General features: G+C 41.0%; 1 protein-coding gene across 1 annotated transcript in view; it reads right to left on the reverse strand.

Annotated features, from left to right (window-relative positions):
* dnah5 (dynein, axonemal, heavy chain 5) overlaps nt 1-21,650 on the reverse strand; it is a gene marked incomplete at both ends in the record, with an annotated part of 181,417 nt that overhangs the window by 140,734 nt on the left and 19,033 nt on the right. The window contains 24 exon segments of the mRNA XM_080749007.1: nt 467-702; nt 1,395-1,519; nt 1,699-1,775; nt 2,110-2,252; nt 3,780-3,873; nt 4,918-5,114; nt 5,496-5,683; nt 6,507-6,544; nt 6,546-6,731; nt 8,176-8,321; nt 8,907-8,997; nt 9,244-9,324; nt 9,536-9,742; nt 10,068-10,181; nt 10,827-11,034; nt 11,281-11,366; nt 11,943-12,050; nt 15,414-15,629; nt 16,212-16,334; nt 16,572-16,679; nt 17,068-17,181; nt 17,695-17,871; nt 18,535-18,672; nt 18,756-18,974. Coding sequence (XP_080605133.1) covers nt 467-702; nt 1,395-1,519; nt 1,699-1,775; nt 2,110-2,252; nt 3,780-3,873; nt 4,918-5,114; nt 5,496-5,683; nt 6,507-6,544; nt 6,546-6,731; nt 8,176-8,321; nt 8,907-8,997; nt 9,244-9,324; nt 9,536-9,742; nt 10,068-10,181; nt 10,827-11,034; nt 11,281-11,366; nt 11,943-12,050; nt 15,414-15,629; nt 16,212-16,334; nt 16,572-16,679; nt 17,068-17,181; nt 17,695-17,871; nt 18,535-18,672; nt 18,756-18,974 — 3,420 coding nt within the window.

A 21,650-nucleotide genomic window follows, 5' to 3' on the forward strand; every position in this document is an offset into this window, starting at 1 on the left:
ACGACGTCGCGGCAGGTGCCGCTGCCGGGAAGTGTATTCGCTCCTTCTGGTGATTTAAGTAGTTGCCTCACACTCAAGGTGTCCAAGGTCCGCTCTGAACTTGGTACATCTACATTTAGCCCTACCATTGAGATTAACCACTCTAGTACCATTGAGTCGTTTTAGAACCCTGGTGACCAAACAGGTCAGCACAATATGTAATTGCTTTTAGAATGTTGTTTTAAATTTGTCTGCTTTCATATCTGTAATTTTTATATTTTACATGTATGCCTTTTATTTTTAATTTATTTTCAACACTGCTGTTGTTGAATACATTGTATTACTCGACAACACAGCAAATTAGTTTAGCTCTCATTTTGAGAAAAGTTACATCTTGAATGAATGAATGTTTGAAGTCTTTTGTGTACATAACCAACATCAATATCTGAAAGGTTGAAGCGTATAAACTATGCTTGCTGTACTGTACCTCTACTGGGCCCACTAGGAAATCAATAGATATCTGGTGCTCTCTGATCTCTTTGAGCGCTGCCATGGCAATGCGGATGTCATCCAGGTCTTTGATCGGTCGGTTAAGCTTCTTCGCTGCTTCATCCACAAATGTGAAAATCTGTTCCATTTCTGAGCGATACTTCTTGTTACAGTGCAGGCCATAGTCCACCATCCAGCTCTTGGTTTCTGCAGTGAGGGACATCTTCAGGTCCGCTGGTAAGAAGACACAATTGAAAACATCATGTTTTGAAACGGTTGTCTTACAGTATAAACTAAGCCTTAGGGCTTTTTTGGTTTTGCCTTAACTGTGAAAAGCACTGTGTACCTGGACTATGTTCAATATGAAGTGCAATCCAGGCTAATGAATAATCATATTTCAGTTTAACTATAAATAATTCATAGGCTCTCCTCTCTGATCTTTGTTTGTTGTTTCTACGTATCACTATGATTGACATTATCCTAGGACAGTCACTCACTATCATACCCTCTGGAGTTATACTGCACCACACTAGTATGTTATATATAATGAATACGTTGAGTGTATTGGGGACTATTATATCATGATGTAGTACAGTGAAATATAATAACAATTTGTAATACATTATAGATTCATAAATATATGTATGCTCATTGTCACTAATCTGTGCAATTCTCCCACAGCAGTGATATAGTCGTTTAGCTCCAGATTCATTATATTGTAAACAACCGTTTGCCTTTTGAATACTATATGTCACATGTTCAAGTAAGTTTCTGGAGAATCCACTAGCTGTCAGAAAAAACTAACAATAGAAAATGCGTCCCAGGATGGGTCCCAGGATGAAAAACTACATTTTGGATTTAGGTCCAGGGCTAGAAAGGCTGGAGACAGACAAATATTGAAGGACAGTCAAGCATCTTTATCCAACCTGTGTACAAAGCCAAAGCTCCAACGGTGAGGAACTCGGGTTCAGCATTGATTTCCAGTTCAAGATCTCTGTAGAAAAGGATCTGGCTCTCAAACTCTGAGAGAAGAGGACTCCCTTGACTGAACCTGTGTATTAACCACAAAAACATCAGAAATATATTATTTTTTATTTTGGATCACATTTATTGTCAATAATGTGTTGTGCTATAAGCATAGAAAATGTAATAATTTTTTGTATCAGTCAATCAATAAATGCATTCATCCTTCCATCAAGTAAACCAGCAATAATCAATCACTCTATATACTTCTGGATGGTGTCTTCACGATTCTGCTTCCAGATGTGATGGTAACGACTGAAACGCTCCAGAGCTGTCATCACCTCCTAGGCAACATTAAAATAAAACAGGGGTGGTCCATGTGAGAAATATAAGTCATTGAAAATCCATGTTTAGTTGTCCATGTGGAACACATTGGAATGCAACATTTTCCTGCATGCAGTTTGCTCTCATGTCGTTGTCAGGTGATGGAAACAAGTGTGAAATGGCAGTCGTGGCAATTATGGTCAACGTGTGACCATGGAACTCAAAACACACTCTTCATACAAACCTTTACACAAACCACCTTGTATTGTACTGTATGGTTGTTCCAAGAATTATATTTGATGTGAAATCTCCCTTTTAAATGACATCTGCTGTACTACAGTAGCTTCAATGTACCTTCTTGGTGGAGTTGAGGGATGTGCCCAGAACAGAGACCAACTTGACTATCTCCTTGTTCTCTGACACACTCTTGTAGTAGTTCCTGGCTTGGAAGGGTAGAGTCTGACCCACAGACGCAGAGATGTCTGAGGTGCTTCCATCTGGAAGGAGAACATAGGAAAGGGATGGATTTAGAAAGTGAAAGGGTTGAGTCAGGTTGTAAATATCTACTGAAATTGGAGAATACAGTATATCACAGTGATTAAGGTGGACTAGAGTTTGGTTTGTGTATTTTTGAGTTGCAGATGTAGTGAATATAAAGGACACTGGGCTGAATTTTATAATTTTAAAGAAAATGTATTGCTGCCTTTTCTTTGACCACTTTCACACTAGAAGAGGCCTCATTGAACAACTGAGACGTCACTGTCTCATGAAAGCCTTTCGGATTCTATATTGTATTCAAATTGACCGTCTGCGGTGGATCTACGTACAATGGGTCGACGGTGGGTGGGCATTTCTTTTCAAATCTAGTTGTTCAAATAAGTATAACATAAAAATCTGAAAGGTTTTTGTATTCAGTCAAATGTTCACTTCTTTGTATTATTTTAATGTGGCTGCATGGTGAAATAAACCAGAATGTTCAGATAGAAATGCAATGTCTCTGAATCCCAGTATCTGGGCGGAGAGGGTTTCAGTATGTCTGCATCCTACTGTAATATAGTTTTATATCATTCAACGCCCTATTGTGTTCTGTCATTCAAGCCCATTTACTTCTTTCCATCCTTCATTGTCCAGTGTTTCACTACATTAGCTTCATGCTAGCTAGTGTGCATTGTGATTGAATGGGTTGCAGGGACTGATGTGATCAATTTAATGCTTATTAATTAATTAAATGTCTGATGTTTAAATGCCTATTTCCAAAGCCACAGATGGAACATTTATCAGTGACTTTGTCTGTCCACATTCAGATATCACCATGCTCTGCTGATCTGTGAAATAAGGAGATCTAACTACATCACAACTGTGCTGTAGTGGGCAATGATCTGTGCACTGTAGATGCCTGCTATTATTGTATGGAAGGGGCATAGTATGTTATGGTAGGAAGCATGGGGCCTATCACAGGAATTGCAGACATGAGAGATAAGGACAGAGAAAGATGAATAGAAAGAGATAAACAAACACATAGAGCCGTATCTTTCTTAACAATGAGGCACAATTGTCATTGCTCGTTTTCAACCGACACATCTGTGCGTATCTGTGCACCCATGGGTTGGTGGTCTTAAAAATAGGTGTGATCAGTGAATTGTTGCTGTATTGCTAGCTTAGGAACAGTGAGGTTATGGATAAAATGTACATCTGCTTTATCATCATTTCCCCTTCTTTAATCCCCAAATACATGACTGTCAATGAGATCTGAGGACGTTTGCCAGCAAATAGAAAGTGGAGAGATGTTCATGGCTGCGGTGGGGAAAGCAGTACTGCAGCAAAAATTTCCATTTCATTTGGGATTCTCACTGTACTGTAGGCCTACTCTGTATGGAATTATTAATAAGTTGTGTGTTGGTGCGGAGAAATAATTATTTAGTCTGGATGGCGGATTTAGTATGTACATGGGTAGCAATTCATATGTGTACATATGGCCCATATGTGTGTACGTATGGACGGTATGTAAAGACAAGCAAACTTACCAGCCATACTTCTGTATGTGGTTTCTCCATCATCTGATTCACTCTCACTGCTCTCCTGTTTCAATGCAGCCATCCGCCGCTCACTCATCTTCCTCTGCAAGGGAAATGAAAAACATAACAGTCAGTATGAGTTCTTGTTCTTCAGTTCCCAAACAGTGTCCGATTGTCCGAAGCACACTGGTGTTCCGTGAGACAAGTCCAGGTGTGCCTTGGGATTTTTTGACAACCACAATTATTATTGCAATATATCATTATTGCAGATGGTTTTATTTGTCTAATAACAGATTTTACAAAATGTGTCTACGGTCTATTCAACATAGATTGAGCTCACATTGTTGACTTTCCCCCATTTTCTGAGCATCTTCCTCTAATCTAATGGAACTATTAATCGACCAAATGTCTGATGTCTGTCCAATATGCCTGTATGCAAGCTTGAGGATTGATCAAGCTTCACATGACATTTTGGCTATCCAGTCTATAAATAGACAACCACACAGTTCCCACACAACCAGACACACAATGTGAGCGGGAGCACATAAAGGGTAAGGACTAGTTGCTATAATGTAGCGGTTTCTTCATGATTACAAATCAGAGTTAGTTTTCCCTGTAAGACTGTTAACTATTATTCACAAACTATGAAGTTCTAGAGTATTGTGTTATTTTTTTTGTTGTTGCAGACGCTTGCTCATTGATCTCCTTCTGTAAGGGAAAAGGCTAAGTATTGATTATAAGCAGGAAACAACCTAATAACTGAATTTGCCCTTTGATACAATCCTAGCTGGCAGATACTGTACTAGCATAGTCTAACTGCCCGATCTCTACTCCTGCTGGAGTAATAGTAGTCTTACCAATCTTATTTACTGTCGATAGATGGGTATGCTGTTTACTTGTAGACATAAACTAAACACATAACTTATGTTATGGTTTGTTTTGAATTGCTGATCTATAAGGTAGGGGAGAGGGAGGGGCCGTCCTATAACACACACACACACACACACACACACACACACACACACACACACACACACACACACACACACACACACACACACACACACACACACACACACACACACACACACACACACATACATACACACACACACCTGACCCTGCCACATCCAACAATTATTCCCACCTTAGAGATCCTCTCCGGGCACCATTGTCCGACTCCCTTACTGACACTGACCACACAGTCCACAGCCCTGTTCAGAGCCTGCTGGACCTCATCCAGGGCTGGTACCATGACAATGTTGGGGATGGACAGAATCACATTGGCCCTAAAGATGGTCTGCTGGCTGCCACTTTTGCCACGGCTGGACAAATCACTCTCTGCTGCAGAGGAACAAAGAAAAAAGGTTTATATTTTACGTCATAATAACAATAAGGGTAATAATTGTAATAATAATAAAATCAACTATAACTTATTCAACTGCTTTTGTGAAGAATGGATGCTTGACTAGTATGTACCGGTAGCATTGGGCCAAAAGCCTCATACTAGCCGTTCCTGAATATGCATTGTTAATTAAATGTTTGGGAATTACCGGTAGTTGAAAAGGAAAGAGTACACATTGAATCCTGAGTGGTACGGGTGGTCCTTTTCACGTCAATTTGTAAACTCTCACAGTTAAATTGACACTCGGGATGTGTATGCAGTATTAAAACTCGTTCTGGCAAAAAAGAGCAGCCAACCAATTAGAAACCAATAAGAATCACCAAGGAAGTGGATGAGAGAGGAGGCGTGAATGCGTTTGCGCAGCATCTCCAGGGTGTTCCGTGTCAGTCGCAGCAGGGCGTCCATGTTGCGATGGTTGAAGTGAGACAGCAGCTCCTGGGCTTCCTCCTCCATCACCTCCATCAGGTCCCTTTTCTTCTTCCTCCTTACCAAGGGAGAAGGTGCTCCACTAGCTGGAGCACTAACTGAGAAGAGTCACAACATGCACATTATACTATAATGTAAAAAGAAAGAAAGCATCCTGGTACATAGAGCTGTTTGTTTGTTTGTTTGTTTGTTTGTTTGTAGCCGATCTACAAGCTCACAACACCTCAGCGCGAGGCGTTGTGAGCTTGTAGATCTGCTATTTTTGGCTAAAGTTCTCAGAATAAGGACACTACAGTTCAAATGGTTAATACCAGTAAGACTCCCTAATCAGGAGATAAGCGACCGTCAGGTCACATGTATACACAACAGATCCATGTTGATGACATGAGTGTACACATACTGTGTAGCGTTTGCGTGATTTTAGGGCCAAATGTGTAGGAGTAGTGTCCAGAAAAGTGTTTTGCAAGAATGGGCCTCATGGTGGCGCTAGAAGAGGGGCATGTGAGAATTGGAGGTTGTAGTTTGACAGGCAAGGAGTGTGTGTGCAAAATTTGGCATGGATCGGGGCAACGTTTGCGGAGATATGAGCAGGGCAAAAGTGTGACGTGTGACGGACGGACTGACTGACGGACGGACAGCCGGTGGAGGTTTTGGTAGTAAATGCGACCTAGCGGGCGCAATTAAAAATCTCACAAAGATTTGGAGGACCCTATAGTAACTCTGAGGACCCCCTAGGGGTCCCGGACCCCCTGTTGAAGACCCTTGATCTAAACCTCTATGGTGGAAATAAAACCTTCATTACTGACGGTTGAAGTTACACAGGCAGAATAACTTTAAAGAGAAAGGGAAAACAAATGTGGTGGCCAGTACATTCTTGTCCATGTGGTCCAAAAGCCCTTTCTCACCACTTCAGTGATTCAGTTGTATTTCTAAACAGATAATTTCAGTGTACCATCACTCTCTGTGTGGTCCATGGTCTTGCTCTCAGTGCGACTGTCTTCGGGAACCTTCTCCTGTTCCTCTGTGGGACTGTGCTCAAACTCCAGCAGCATGTTGATCAGTTCATTAGCCGCCTCCTCCACTAACGAGCTCTTTGTGTGGAGGATCTGAGCTCCTTTAATGCACAGGTCCTGTGTGAGAAGACAAGGACACATAAAGACACGTACAGTAGTTGTAATTAGCACACTCCCATGTAGAGATTCCTGCTGCATTCTGTATCAGGGACGTGCTGGCCATTGGGAAAAGCGGGACAACTCCCGAACGTCCGGTTCATTCCCGGCCGGTCCAGGCCGGCCATTAGGAAAAAAATACAAATAAAATGTCAGCCTTCGTTCCCTTTTGGGGGCTGGGCTGCCAACAAAGTAAATCGTCACTGTCGGGCAGAAACCTCGTATCTCCAAGTTTCAAATTTGTACATTTTTTTTTTCACAAAGCCCTGCTTCATCATACAAGGCCGTCGCACAAAAGTAGTGAAAACATTTTTAAAATGATAAATACAAAACAAACGGTTTTGGACATACAAGGTTTCCACCCGACAACGACGAAATATAACTTGTGTAATTGGCCCACTGGCTTGTCACAATTGTCATGATCTGAAATGGCAAATCTTTGAGTAGCAGCAGCGCTAGAGAGATCTCTCTCTATAGCGCGCAATGAGGGCCTCTCCAACTCTCCAACTCTTTTTCCCGGGCTGAATCAGGGGCCCAGCACGTCCCTGTTCTGTATACAAAGCTCCTAGGACAAAGACAGCGAGACCAATGTATCATCGGTGGAATTTATATAAATAAATCTGTGAGTCAAGTAAGTGAGTTCATTTCCATCTATCTCAACTGCCTATGCCGGATTGGGGATGAAGTGACTCAGCCAGAAAATGAACATATCCATCTCAACAAGCGGCAATTATTTCTGCACTACATCTGACAACTCAAAGCATGGGTGGGAATTCAGCATGTCTGTGTCATTCATATCCTTGTAACATGCATTGCTTTTTCAGCTGTGTCAGCTACGGTATGTTTGATGACTAAGCAGCTCTTTCATTACGCCAATAAGTCATGATTCATGACCTGTAGACATGGCTGTCCTGTCAAACCAATGAGCCTTTCACTGCTCCCACACAGGAACCGTCACACAAATGGATGCTATTATTATAAAAGATAATGTACAGGTTACCACACAAGAAGTGCCTGCCTCGTTAATCTAAAGACATTACAGTAATATCTGTCTGAGAACATACGGTGTCATCATTAACGGTCAATGAGGTGTTGGATCATGTGCCATTATAAAAGTGATATTGATCTAAATGTCTACATACCGGTACTATCTAGGGGATTCATCAGACAATTTAGATGTTTCATTCAATTTACCTTATTTTAATATAGTGGATGATCTATAGCAACATTACTGTATGTATTGAGCTTCTCATGGTAACAACATTGTTGAGATGACACCCCTTGTAGCTGTGTTGTCATTACAGAATCTCTAGGAGGAATTTGTGCTCAGCCAGGCTCAAGCAGAAATTCAGATAAATGTACAGGATGTGCTGTTTGATTGAGATGGAGTGCATATTGAATCTACCCTGGTGGTCTGAACGAACTCCTCGCAGGTGAAGGGCTCATCCTCTGGCAGAACACACAGTGTTGCTGTGCTCATCTCCTGAAGCACTGTGTCTATCCTGAACTCCACCAAGTTGTTCACTCTGTCCATCAGCAGCTCCAGGTCCGCTAGAGAGGCCAAGGATGGGGGGAGGGAGGGAGGGGTGGAGGGGAAGGGGGGATAGGTGGGGGTTAAGGAAGGGAGGAGAGGAGAGGAGTGGAGTGAGGAATGACAACAAAGCAAGAGATAGACAGTGAAAGATTGAAGGAAGAGGACGATAAGAGAAGAGACATGTGAGAGCAAGAGAAATATAGATTGTATAGTCAGGTGCAGAGGGTGATGGAGGAGGGAGAGATAAAAGCACAGAAGGTGTGTGTGTGTGTGTGTGTGTGTGCGTGCGTGCGTGCGTGCGTGCGTCCGTGCGTGCGTGCGTGCGTGCGTGCGTGCGTGTGTGGTGTGAAGTGAACATAGATAGAAAGGGAGATGTGTATGTGTAAGGAAGATAAGGAGAATAAACAATGGTTGGGGTGACAGATGGGGTACAGAGTAGGAACACACACACACACACACACACACACACACACACACACACGCAAAGGAGGTACACAATGAATCCATGAATCTGAGTTTGATCAGATGTTGCAGGTGCTGAATAGTACAATGTCATGCATGTCAGCACATGGGACATTGATCCTCCTGGATTTTCTGCTTACCCAGAGCTGCGCTGATGCGACCGAGGTACTTGTCTATGTTCAGCGATGTCCAGTTAAGGGAGGTCAGACCGGGGAGTATAGCCTCGTCCACCTGTTAAGACAGTGATGTAAGTTGATAGGCATGACAGCAGTTCTACTGTATATAGATGTACTGTTTCATCAGTGAGTTTTGCTGTGCTCTCATCCACCAGCGTAACGATAGGAATTCAACACATCTAAGAACAAAGCCGTTTCAAGAGTATGGCTCTGGGGTTTCACATGAAAGCCCATTTCATATGTTTGATCATTTCTGACGATTCTCACACCACTGACTGTATGTCTTAAGATACTGTCTTACCTTAGTTACATGAGGCATGACCAGCTGTTCAAAGGCACTCTGAATCTTAGCCCGGACTCTGGTGTTCTCACTCAACATCATCTAGAAGGCGTAGATGTGAAGACAATTGTAACGCAGTGATCAAATCTTTTCAGAGACAACCATTGCCCCTGTTTGATGGAGTCCCACTCAATGACAAAATGCATATCATGAAACATACGTTGCTGCAAATACATCAAATAAAGTATAGTGTGTGCCATTAATCTAAAATGTTTTATCCTTGCACATGTTACCGGTATATGCACATATGCACCTGTAGTTTGTTGTAATTTGTCTTTAGGGAGGTCTGTCTCTCCTGCAGCAGGGCAGCAAAGGGTGGGATTTCCAACTTCATCCTGGTCATGCCCTCCGACTCCCTGACCTGGGTCAGGATCTCAGGGTCAAAGTTCACAAAAAGCTCCCCTGTCTCCGCAGACCTGACCAGTAGAGATGCTTGTAGACCCAGCCTGGCGTCCTCCATCTGCAAGAGAAGGGCAAGAGAGATTGGTGTTCAAGAAACAACAAACGCCACAGTGAATTGGAGGGAGACACAGATAGGATGGATAAGTCCTAAAGGCATTAAGAACAAGGGAGTATGCCTACATTGTGCACAGAGCAATTAAGTACACCTTGAATCTATCAATGTCATGTCATATTTTAACCGATTTATTTTAATGATGCATTACGTTTAATGTGTTATTTTACACAATTTCTTTTTTAACATCAGATTTGCAGTGAAGTAGCAGGGTTTGCCCATTCAATCTTTCGATCCCCGTATCTAACATAAGGTTTCCTGTTTCCCTCACCTGTGTCATCCAGCCTTGATGGTAGAGTATCTCATACTCCAGCAACACCCTGGCCACCCTGTTATAGTTGCGTATGATCTTCTTAGCCTCAGGAGTGGACAGAACCCCTGCATGCTGTGTAGATAAGGTCACAGTACAGTTAAAGGATTTATGTCATGCTGTTTTTACCAATCATAATAGTCTTTGTCCTGGTCCTTAAAATGTGTATTAAAATGTTAATACTGAAAACTCTACTCCAGGGAGCCATGGCAGGTTTTTTTCTCTCTGTGTTCTGTGGCCTTTTGAGTAGCAAAGATAATATACCAGGTGGCGTAGTTCACAGACTTTCATGGTCTGTTTCATGTTTGAAATTTTAATGTCATATGACCTTTACAGTAAGTGCATCATTCTGAAGGAAGTCTCAATGGGGGGTGCAAGCAGTCAGGGCACGTTTCAAGAGGAGGAATATAGTATTTTATATCAGTGGTTCTGACCTAGAAGGTCCTTGAGGGGGTTCCAGGGGGTCCCCAGATAGATTAATGATAGTTAGGAGAATAGGAAACAAATGGACCCTGGACAGGTCTGAGTGTGTAGGTTTGAGTGTGTACAAATGGAACCAAATGGACCTGTAAGGATACGATTCCATAACACTGAGGACTTTACAGTATAGAGTGGGATCCCAGGAAAGGGTTAGTGGTCTAAACTTAAAGCATATCAAACTGGGGAGGGTCCTTGAAATGAAAAAGGAACCAGACTATGAGAATCACAGTTTTCTCTAACCTGTTGAAAGAGATCCATGGGTTCCTGGATCCTGCGGTACAGCTGCCGGGACCAGAGAATCCGGCCCACCACGGGGGACAGGTCTCGTCCAATGGGAGGATCCAGTTTATGTTTGGTGTAAATGCGGGAGACCATTTCAATATCCCGACCATAGTTCTGCAGAATGCACTGATACCTCTCCTCAATGCCGAGCCCTGGGATGCCTAGTCTGCAAGACCGATTAAATTACGAGTTAGTTACAATTCAGTTACGAGTTAGTTGCGATCTACTTATGAGTTAGTTATGATACAGTTATGAGTCAGTTAAGATTTTTGATTGATTGATTGAACACTTTATTCCTGATGAGTTAGTGTGAAGTTACCTAAAGTGTGGCTTACACATGTGTGGCCTAAAGACTGAAAAAGTGTAACATTTATATGTGAGGTAACTGATCATAGATGAATTCAATGGTTACCTTTCAAATCTCTTCATCACATTCAGGGCTCTCTCTGTATTGTGAATCCTTTCAAACGTGTTGTCCATGAAACTCTTCAGCTGATTCTGGAAAAACAACAATAAATGAATGTTAACAGAGGTATAATTATGTTAATTGTAAGAGACATTATACATCCATTATAAGAGCTATACCAAACTAATTGCCTTGAATAATCTGTCAACACAGATCTGTCCCTGATTATGATAAAGTAATTATATTTCTTTGTCTTTGAAACTGAGAAAGGTATTATTATAATCACATTTACCAAGGACACACACGCGTGCGTGCACACACACACACACACACACACACACACACACAAACACACACACAGTAAAGCTGACAAAAATAGTAACAAAATGTGTGTGACAAGATTTTCAAACCGCTTTATTCAAAACAATCAAAAAGTTCTTCAAAAATAGCATAAATAGCAGATCTACAACCTCACAATGCAATGAGCTTGTATGTAGATTGTGTATCTCTCTATCACCCAGCCCCTCCCCTACATATTGTGAAACTTCTCAGCGGTGTAACATGAACTTACCAACTAACCTCCAAACAGCACCTACAGTTATGGCTACAGCATTCACATAATGATCTGTAAAATGAAAGTCACTGTAGTTATATAATGATAAACTTACATGGAGTTCAGCAGTGCTTTTACAGAAGTCCTCATAGTCCACATCGAAATCGGTTTGTCTCTGGTCCAGGACACTGTAGTGCTTCTTCTTCATGGAAAGCACGATAGACTGGTCCAGAAATATACATTAAACACAAACAGAAACACATAAACACGCATGAACACACACATGCACACACACAGTGACAAAGATCTGTTTGGTTTAAAACTTGTCATTTGTTATGTCCCTATTTAATTTAAATGAGCAGAAGTCCATCCGAGCTGTTGTATGATGACATATTCATCTTGCCAGAACAATATACTGTGTCATCTGTACTGCCAGCAAAGAGAGAGCAGGATGCATAATACTGGTAGTTTTATAGTATGCTGAGCACAGTGAGCAGTTTAAATTTCACAAAAGGAAAAAGACACGGTATCCCCTTCTTAGTTATGAGACATGCATCTGATGCAATTATTAGACTAATCTGAGAAGAACACACACTGAGATAGTAAAAACTATCCAAGTAAATGAATATGAAGTTATGTAGAAAGGGATGTCAATAACATGCGTTGAAACTGATTTCTTGGGAGTTTAATTCTGTTAAAACGTATGAGGATGTTTTATTTGTACGGATAACTATTCTAGATGAAGCTGGTTCATGCATTAAGAGGTAAAAGATTAAAATCAAGCCGAGATATTACCTCCCACTTTGCCTGCATATCTGAAGTCTGTCCATCCAAGGTAGCAGAAAAACATAAATAGTGAACATTTTTACACTCATAATTTATAAAATATATGGTTAGCCTAACCCTAGCCTGGAATACTGACTCAATGTATACTGTACATTCAAATGCTACTCCTATGCGAAGTGCAGCCCAATCAATGTGTGTGACTGTGAACATGAGCAATTATTTCCCAAAGGTAAAAACCAACGAACCAAGACTGACTGTAATGTGTGATGTCAAGCAGATGTGCAGCCTGGAGCTGCTCCATTAATAAATAAATAGACAACAAACTTCACAACACATACAGTATGCGCCCAATATTGATTTGTAACCCCACCAGCACCTAGTATGAGCCATGTCTCTATAGGTCTACTCTACATCATCTGCATCCCAGTATGACTGTGACAACAGCGGGTTTCTGGCCATAGAAAACAGTCGGCCTACTGTAGTTACTATACAACAATGAAACTGCCCTGAAATCCTTTGAATAACAAACTCTCATGACATTTTCATTTAATATAAAACTTAAAATAAAATCAGTCGGTTACTGTCTGGTTGCACAGAATGTCCATAATACATTAGCAGGGGTTCAAAAGTGTCCACAGCCCTCCACTGAGACACAGGATTAGTTTTTTTTTTACCATTTTATCATGAGCATTATTGAGGACCAAATGAAGATAGGTTGAAAATGGGTAGCCTACAGCATGGAAACCAGACGAATCTGCCGTTGCGAAAAATAAAGCGCGGGGTCTTGGCAGATTTGGTCTGGCACCGCTCAGTTCAGATTGGATTTCACTCCCTATACGAAATAGTGAGGGACCAATCAGGGCCCAGTAAGCAAATGTGGGGCGGGTTTATCACAAGAGGCATTATTTTATTCAGACCGTGGAAAAGCAGGTTCCACACAAAGATTCCAGACTAATATCTAAGCAGTGATATTTGTCTGGCCATGCCAGGCCTTGGGAAGCCAAGGTTTCTAACATTTCTAGCTGTTGCTGCTAGCTTCGTGCATGTGCACGTGAGTGTCCACTGACGATTGAGGAGGATAATCCATTTGTTTAAAAACGCTCGCGCAACTAAAATCCAAACCGGGGCCGACCATCGCGGTAAAGTGTCGCCGTGAAAACAGGCAGATCTCTGCTTCCCTGGTGTTCTTTGCACCTTATTCAGAGATAAAGCCCTTTTTATGTTTCAGCATAGAATAGAAATCAATGCAGCCTAGACGTGCCATTTTGCTTCTCTGCGAGCCACGTTATGACGTATGGACCAGGGTCTTTCACAGACAACACAACATGCGCGCAGCTGCATGCTGCACCATTAACCCTTTGTCTCGTTCCTCAACAAGATGACTCATTTTTGGCAGAGCGACCTCCAGTGGCCGTATCTCGTTACTGAACGACTTTGGCTCCTTGGGTGTTAAAGGGGCCACACCATGCTTTTAAAAATATATATTTTATATAAATATTGCTCAAATACGGTTTTATACAAGTTTTAGCTTAAACAACCACTCGGATATTGAAATTTCATGTTCTGTCTGAATCTAATTCCAAGCCGTTTCAGATCCAATACCAAAATGCCCGCCCCTTTGTTGACAACGGGGTGCTGTCTTTGGGCTAAAATTGGAACGATACCATGGCAGCATGTTAATCTTCTCTGCATCGTTCCAATTTTAGCATGGCACCATGCTAATCTTCCTTGTATATCGTTCCAATTTTAGCACCACTTTAACCTGCCCACCCCATAGTTTCAATAAAATCCACCCCAAAAGTACTAGTAAGGGAAAGTTAGCCTCTAGCTACATCAATCTGGGAACTAAATCTAAATGACTAGCTTTCTTCACAAATGTGTTCTACTAGGTGTCAACTATCACCTCTGAACTTTGTCAAACCCAACTCCCTTGACATACTTTGTGGGAGCCAATCAAAGTTATTGGGTATCCCGAGGGCCTGGGATTAAAGGGGAAAAAATAAAAAATGGCCAATATGAGCGTATGAGGTGTGTAATTTGGGTATTTTTGGGCTGCTGAATCCATTCCAACCATTATTTTTCAGTTAAAATGACTCCTTGGCCATAAAATAGGCCATGAGACATATAATATTGGCAATAAAAAAAAGGTTGGAGTAGTGTTTGAATTCATGAAAACTATTAAAAATCAGGGGGGTAATCACACATGACACACAGGATAACATGATACAATCTGACAAGGAACATTCAAACACAGGGTTTAAAACATAGGGACTAACAGGACACAGGTGAACTCGAATGACAGGATTGGCTAAGCCTTAGCCAATTAGGCCTTTTTTATGGCCAAGGAGTCATTTTTACTTATAACTAATGGTTGGAATGGATTCATCAGCCCAACAATACCCTAATTACACACTTCATACGTTCATATTGGCCATTTTCTATTTTTCCCCCTTTAATCCCAGGCCCTGGGTATCCCGATACCCCCAACTTTGATTGGCTCCCACAAAGTATGTCAAGGGAGTTGGGTTTGACAAAGTTCAGAGGTGATAGTTGACACCTAGTAGAACACATTTGTGAAGAAAGCTAGTCATTTAGATTTAGTTCCCAGATTGATGTAGCTAGAGGCTAACTTTCCCTTACTATACTGCCCTCTTCTCTTCAGTTGCCAGAAAACTGAAGTGGAGGTGGTACTATGCAAATGAGTCCCCTGTGACATATAGAATGACAAAAATACAAAGATTTTACAGTTTTCTGTCAAAACAGCAACCATATCTAATTGAGCACATAAACATTTACCCACCTGAAACCTGGTGGCCAAGGTCTCCAGCCCCTCTATCTTGGGGTCTTGCAGGGCAGAATAGATAGAGATGGTGTTCAGCATTTCCAGGAGCTTGTTGAGTCGCCGCTGGAACGTGTCAAACTTTCCGAAGATGTACATTTCACTGAAGTCAAACTGCCTTTCTGATGGCGTCTGCTCCAGTTGCACCTTGGCCTTATGGAAAAAACGCTGGTACTCCTGGTGAACATAATTCATAGCATACTGTAGCAAGACACTGTTCTATACGGCCATTTTCCCCCAAGCAACACCAAGCACTCACAGAACAGCAGACAACATTGTTTTAGTAGTGTGTTTTCATTTGCAGCTTGTTATCGTGGGAAAATTACAATGTCAGCCCATTGTTGTATCATCAATCATAGTGTAAGCAGAGAATATGATTACACCCTGTTGCTAACCAGTCACTCGGCTTGTAAATCAGCCATTATTTTCCACTTTTGACAACATTCAGTAATAAGTAACAATTAAGAAATCAGGCCTTTCCACTTTCAACCTTGTGTGCAATGGTGGGCATGTCATTATAGGCAAAATGTTTCAAAAGATCTAGTAGCTCGGCTATTAGATCAGCTATTTTTGAATGTTTTTGAATTGGTGAATAAATCAAATTAAGTTCAGTTCATGTGTTTATTTCTAATTGATATGATTATTTTTTTCTTCTCTTTTTGCCAAAATATCATTCAAAACATTGACGTGATCGTTGGTCTAGGACTCTCGGATCGTACCAAAGAAATCTGGCAACAGTTGAGCTCTGTAATAAATTACCTGGTTGAGGTGGATGGCAGCTCTGAGCTTTTCTGTCACCTGCTCTTGAGGCTGGTCCCATATGGTGACAGAGTGGCTATTCGTGATGTAAGCCTTGCAGGCTGTGATCATTTGGTTGGTCACCTGAAGACATTGGAAGACCAGGTGAGTTGGGAGATTTAAGGAACTGAATTCCTCAATCCTCAACCATGCAACGGAAACTTGAAATGTACAGCCTTCCGATAATCAGCCAACATGACTCAAAAGGAAGCACAAAAGGAAAGAAATTGGAGCATAATAATATTTGCCTCAATGTTTAATGATTCAACCTGTAATTGCAACTGTACCTATCACATTGGGAAGAATATTGGCCATCCCTACCTTAACAAATAGTGACGTGATCTTCTCAGATGTGTTGTAGTAACGAGAAATGCTGTGGATCATCCTGATGGCATTAATCAGACCTGGGATTGCATCCACCATTGAAACCTGGGGTCACAAAGCAAACCTTTAATCACATGAACTAGTGTCCCTGTTTTGGGGCAAACATTTGGTGAAAATATGATCTACAATCTCACGATGTGATGTGATTTTAGTGTAGAGGGGGGAAAGGATGAGGTGGACCTGGTCGATGAAGTATACAGTAAGGCAGAAGTGGTTAAAGGACAACATACTTGCTATTTAATGAAACACATACTAAATACTGTATATTACAGCCATGCATACACAAGCTTCTCCCTTAACAACTAGAAGTTTTCTATATAATATATTTATTTTAATAAAAACTGGCACCATATATGCATGCAGTAATTTCCTATTGCTTTTAATTCAATGGAATTATCCATCTAAAAGTAGTATATAAAAGCATTTGTCTCACAGGGTCACTGTTGTACAGTGGGTCACAGAACTTCTCCAGGGTGTAAAGGTACTTCACATTGTCTTTGGCCTCATTGGCCGAGTCAGTGATCCTTGTGTCCAGCTCGCGCCATGACTGAACAGACAGGAGATAGAAATCATCAGATGTTTTATTAAAAGCCAGTCACATCACATTCAAATGTCACAAAGATAGCCTTTCATCTAAAATGCCACCAAAACAGAGATTAGTTCAGGCAGAAGATCAAAATAAACCAAAAGCCATATTGTCAGGACCATATGTGCTAGGCTAGGTTGATTTAGCATTTCTTTGAGAGAAACAATGTCAGCTGTTAATTAAAATTAAAAAGGCAATATGAAGCAGTGTATCGTCACTGTCGGGCAGAAACCTTGAATCTCCAAGTTTCAAATTTGTATGTTTTTTCATAAAGTAAAGCCCTGCTTCATCATACAAGACTGTCGCGAGCGTTGTGTGCTTGTAGATCTGCTATTTTCACTAGTTTAAATCATTTTTAAAAAGATAAATACAAAATGAACGGTTTTGGACAAAAAAGATTTCCACGCGACAACGACAATATATTCTACATGTTTGGTTTGTTGGTACGGAGAGGGGGTCACAACAGTTTCTAACCTTGATGATTTTGGACTTGGCTAAAGTTAGGACACCTAGCACAGCCTTAACATCGGGGGCTTTGAGCTGGTCCACTAGATAGTTGAAGCGGGACATTCGTTTCTTCCAGTGATCCAGCTCAGCACGAGGGCCCAGGTCGTCTGCCTCCTTTCTTAACTGGTCACTCTCAGCCAGGACCTAGTGGAGTTACAAAACCCTTGTAGCTTAGGACAGGGGTTCTCAACCGGTGGGTCGGGACCCCCAGGGGGTTCCCCAAATTATTTTGGGGGGTCCAACATACAGTATAAGTGTATAGAGGGTAATCTATCTGCACATTTCCAAAATGACAATAAGGACTTTTAAGACCCTTTAATACCTCTAAAATAAAGATTTAACATTCTCCACATTGTCAAATAGCCTATTAAAGGCAGAAATTGTGGAAATAGCCAATCTACATGCTCACAACGCCTCGCAACGCGAGGCACTGTGTGCATGTAGAATATGCTATTTTCACAATAGAACCGTGTTAAACAAAATGCATTGCCTCAAGTCTTACAACTCACAGTGCTCATCAGGGTGGGGGGTCCCCAGTTCAAATATGATTATTTCGGGGGTTGCGACCTGAAAAGGTTGAGAACCACTGGCTTAGGACACAGGTTCCCAAACTTTTCAGGCCACAACCCCCCAAAATAATCATATTCTGAACTGGGGACCCCCAACCCTGACAAGCACTTGGAATTGTCTGCTCAAACGTCTTTCTACAAATCAAAGACAAAATCAGTTCACACAATTACACTTTGTCAAGGAGTACTGTGGTGGAGCAGTAAAATAAAATATGTTATTACATTGGCTTCATCTTACTTGTTCTATCTGTTTGATCCAGACTTTCATACAGGCCTCTATCTTCTCTATGGTCTCTGTGCTGTTGGCTGCTGCCTTGTAGTCTGATGGTGTCTTCAGTGTTTGGAGGTCCAGTGTGTCACACCTTTTCAGGTTCACCTGGATGAAAACAAGCTACTGTAAATATTTTCCCTCTTATTTTTGCATGCATATACATATGTTGTAGGTAGAGTAAGCTTCACCTTCTCCTGAAGGCTCTCCTGTGCCCCTGCCAGGACAGACACAAAACTGTCTAAGGATGCTATGAAGTCCTGTTTGACAGCTTGGGCCTGGGGGCTGGCGGGCTCCCCCCAGCCATGGTTGGTCCTCTTCAGTGTGGGGATGAAGATGTCAGACAACAGCTGCTCCACACTCTTCAACAGACCCACCTCTACCGTATCCAACATGTTGAAGTTCACTTCCTGGAAAATGACAATAGTTTGTGTCATTATCTTGCAGAAGACATCCGTGTATAGTCGATTATGTTGATTTTACTCAATGCATATAACATTGTACATTGATTTATTTTTGGGAAGTCTCATTTCCTTCAAAGTTGGCCCATTGAGAATGTGTTTTTGCCTGAACAATGACATATTGAAAAAATCAAATAGACGTGGAGGGGAAAACATGACAAGTACACTCCCACAGCTGCGGAGTGTACAGACTAGAAGTTGTCATACATATATCCATGGGTTAAGGCATGTGATATAAATAAATGAACACCCTTTGTCAGGGTTCAGAAGTTCAAGTCAGTGGAAGATAATGGAGACTTCCATTATCATATGAGACATAATTACATGGCCTAGGCAAGTAGATTCAGACATATAGTACATGGCAAAATGTTATGTTAACTGTTAAATCTAATTTCACATGCACCATTTTGGGGGGAAAGACAAAGTTAATAATAAAAAAATAAAAAAATATTTTATATATATATATATATATATATATATATATATATATATATATATATATATATTTTTTTTTTTATATATATATATTTTATGTCACATTTCCAACAAGCAATAGATACAAACTTTCTTCTGCAATATAATGACGTGTCCGGCTGTGATTATCTGAAATTGTGTTTGCATTTTCATCATGCACAGGTGAATTAAATGAACCCTTTAAATATTATTTAATAACATGTATCAGTATGGTATTTAATTAAAGCCCCTTATGTTATCATTGTGAAAAAAAAAAACATTAAAATGCCTGAGAATAGTGAGCCGAGGGTATTCTTATCAAACACACACCATGCAGACAAACACAGGACACATAATCATTTGTGTTCTTCTTTCCTGCCTTGCGGTGACTGCTTACTGTGAACATGCCCTCTTATCAGTGATGGTGATTATCTTTATAGTTAACAGCGGGTGATCAGTGAGGATCGATAAGCCACAACTGCCAGGAGTGACTAAACACTAATGGTGCTTCACCGCCCACTGCGCCCAGCCTTTTATCCTGCACGTCTCCTTGTCTTCACTAAAGGAAAGGCTTTATCGTAACGGTAGCATCTATGGAAAAACACCCCCCAAAGGAATGGCAATTAAAGCCCCTTTTCCACTGGCCCAACACCACCCCACTCCACACCACACCACCAGGTTTTCAACTACAAGGACCTGGGTAGAGTGGTGTGAAAGTGGTACTAAACATGGTACTAAAAGTATCCATTCTAGAGTAGGTCTGAGCTAGGCCAAACAGGGCCAAACACTTCATAATGACTGATCCCTCATGGACTTTTCATTTAGACCACCAGGATATAGTTGTAATACATGATAATAGATTCTATTGTGTTATAACCACTATTATAATCTATTATAGTGTATTATAATTATCATAGTAATACATCAATACCTTATAGTGTATTAGAATCACAGTTATAATCCATTATAGTGTATATTAATTTAGGATAGTTGTAAAACAAATTTATGTTGTATTATAATCACAGTTAAAAGGGTCAATTTGTTTCTTACCGATAGGGGTGCTTTTGTGTAATTGAAAATGTCGATATTTTTATGTGGTGCGGTGTGGTGTGGTGTGGTGTAGTGTGGTGTGGTGTGGTGCTAAAGCTGCAGTCGAAAAGGGGCTTTACTGTACATGATCAATTTAGTCATTATGCCAATTCATCCTATGTCAGCCTTTTGATTGGTCCCTGACTGGCCAACCAGAAAAATCCTTCTCTTTTGCTACAGGGGGCAGAGTTATGCAGTGGGACAAAGACCTCATTCTTTCATTCACATCGATGCTTTGCTTTGTCATGATGAATAGGAACATTTCGGACCACAATAGAGTGAATACACAGTGAATATTTGTTGAAATGATAAAAAATCACTATGTGGATTACTTGCCTTACATAGATATCTCCTGGCGAGACTTTTGCATTGTGACTGATGCGGAAGTCTCAGTAGGAGATCACCCCCGCTGCTGGCGGTTGAAGGCTGAATTCCAGCCAGGGAAGAGGGACTAAAAACTGACACATTATGGTGGTGTGGTGCGGTGCGGCGCCTGGATTTTTTTGGTTAAACTAAGAAAAACATTTTCAGGGAAAACCCCTGTTTTGCAATGTAACTACTGTACTTTTTTGTTCCTTTTTTATCAATATCACATAGATTTATTTTCTTTTTGTACTTTAAATAGCAATATGAGGCTATAAAAAATCTTGTTTTTACAATGGGAGTGGACGGAGGGAAGCCCACCTAGTAACAGAGCGACAGGGGACGCAACTTGACAAAGAGTGAATTCCGAGTTTTATAATACTAGTTATAAATAATAGTGAAATAGTTAAATAAAGCTCACTCTTATGCCATCTTTCTTTTATAAAGAAAACTAATAGGCTACAATAAATCTCAAAACATATAGTACCAGTAAGACTCCCTAATCGGGAGATAAGCGACCGTCAGGTCGCAGCGTGATTTTAGGGCAAAATGTGTAGGAGCAGTGTCCAAAAATTTGTTTGAAAAAATCAGCCAGATGGTGGCGCAATATGGGACAGATCCATGTTGATGACATGAGTGTAGACATACTGTCAGTGTGTACCGATTTGTGTGATTTTAGGGCAAAATCTGTAGGAGCAGTGTCCAAAAATGTGTTTGAAA

The sequence above is a fragment of the Nannobrachium achirus genome (genome assembly GCF_963921795.1).
Source record: "Nannobrachium achirus genome assembly, chromosome: 2".
NCBI classification, from domain to species: domain Eukaryota; kingdom Metazoa; phylum Chordata; class Actinopteri; order Myctophiformes; family Myctophidae; genus Nannobrachium; species Nannobrachium achirus.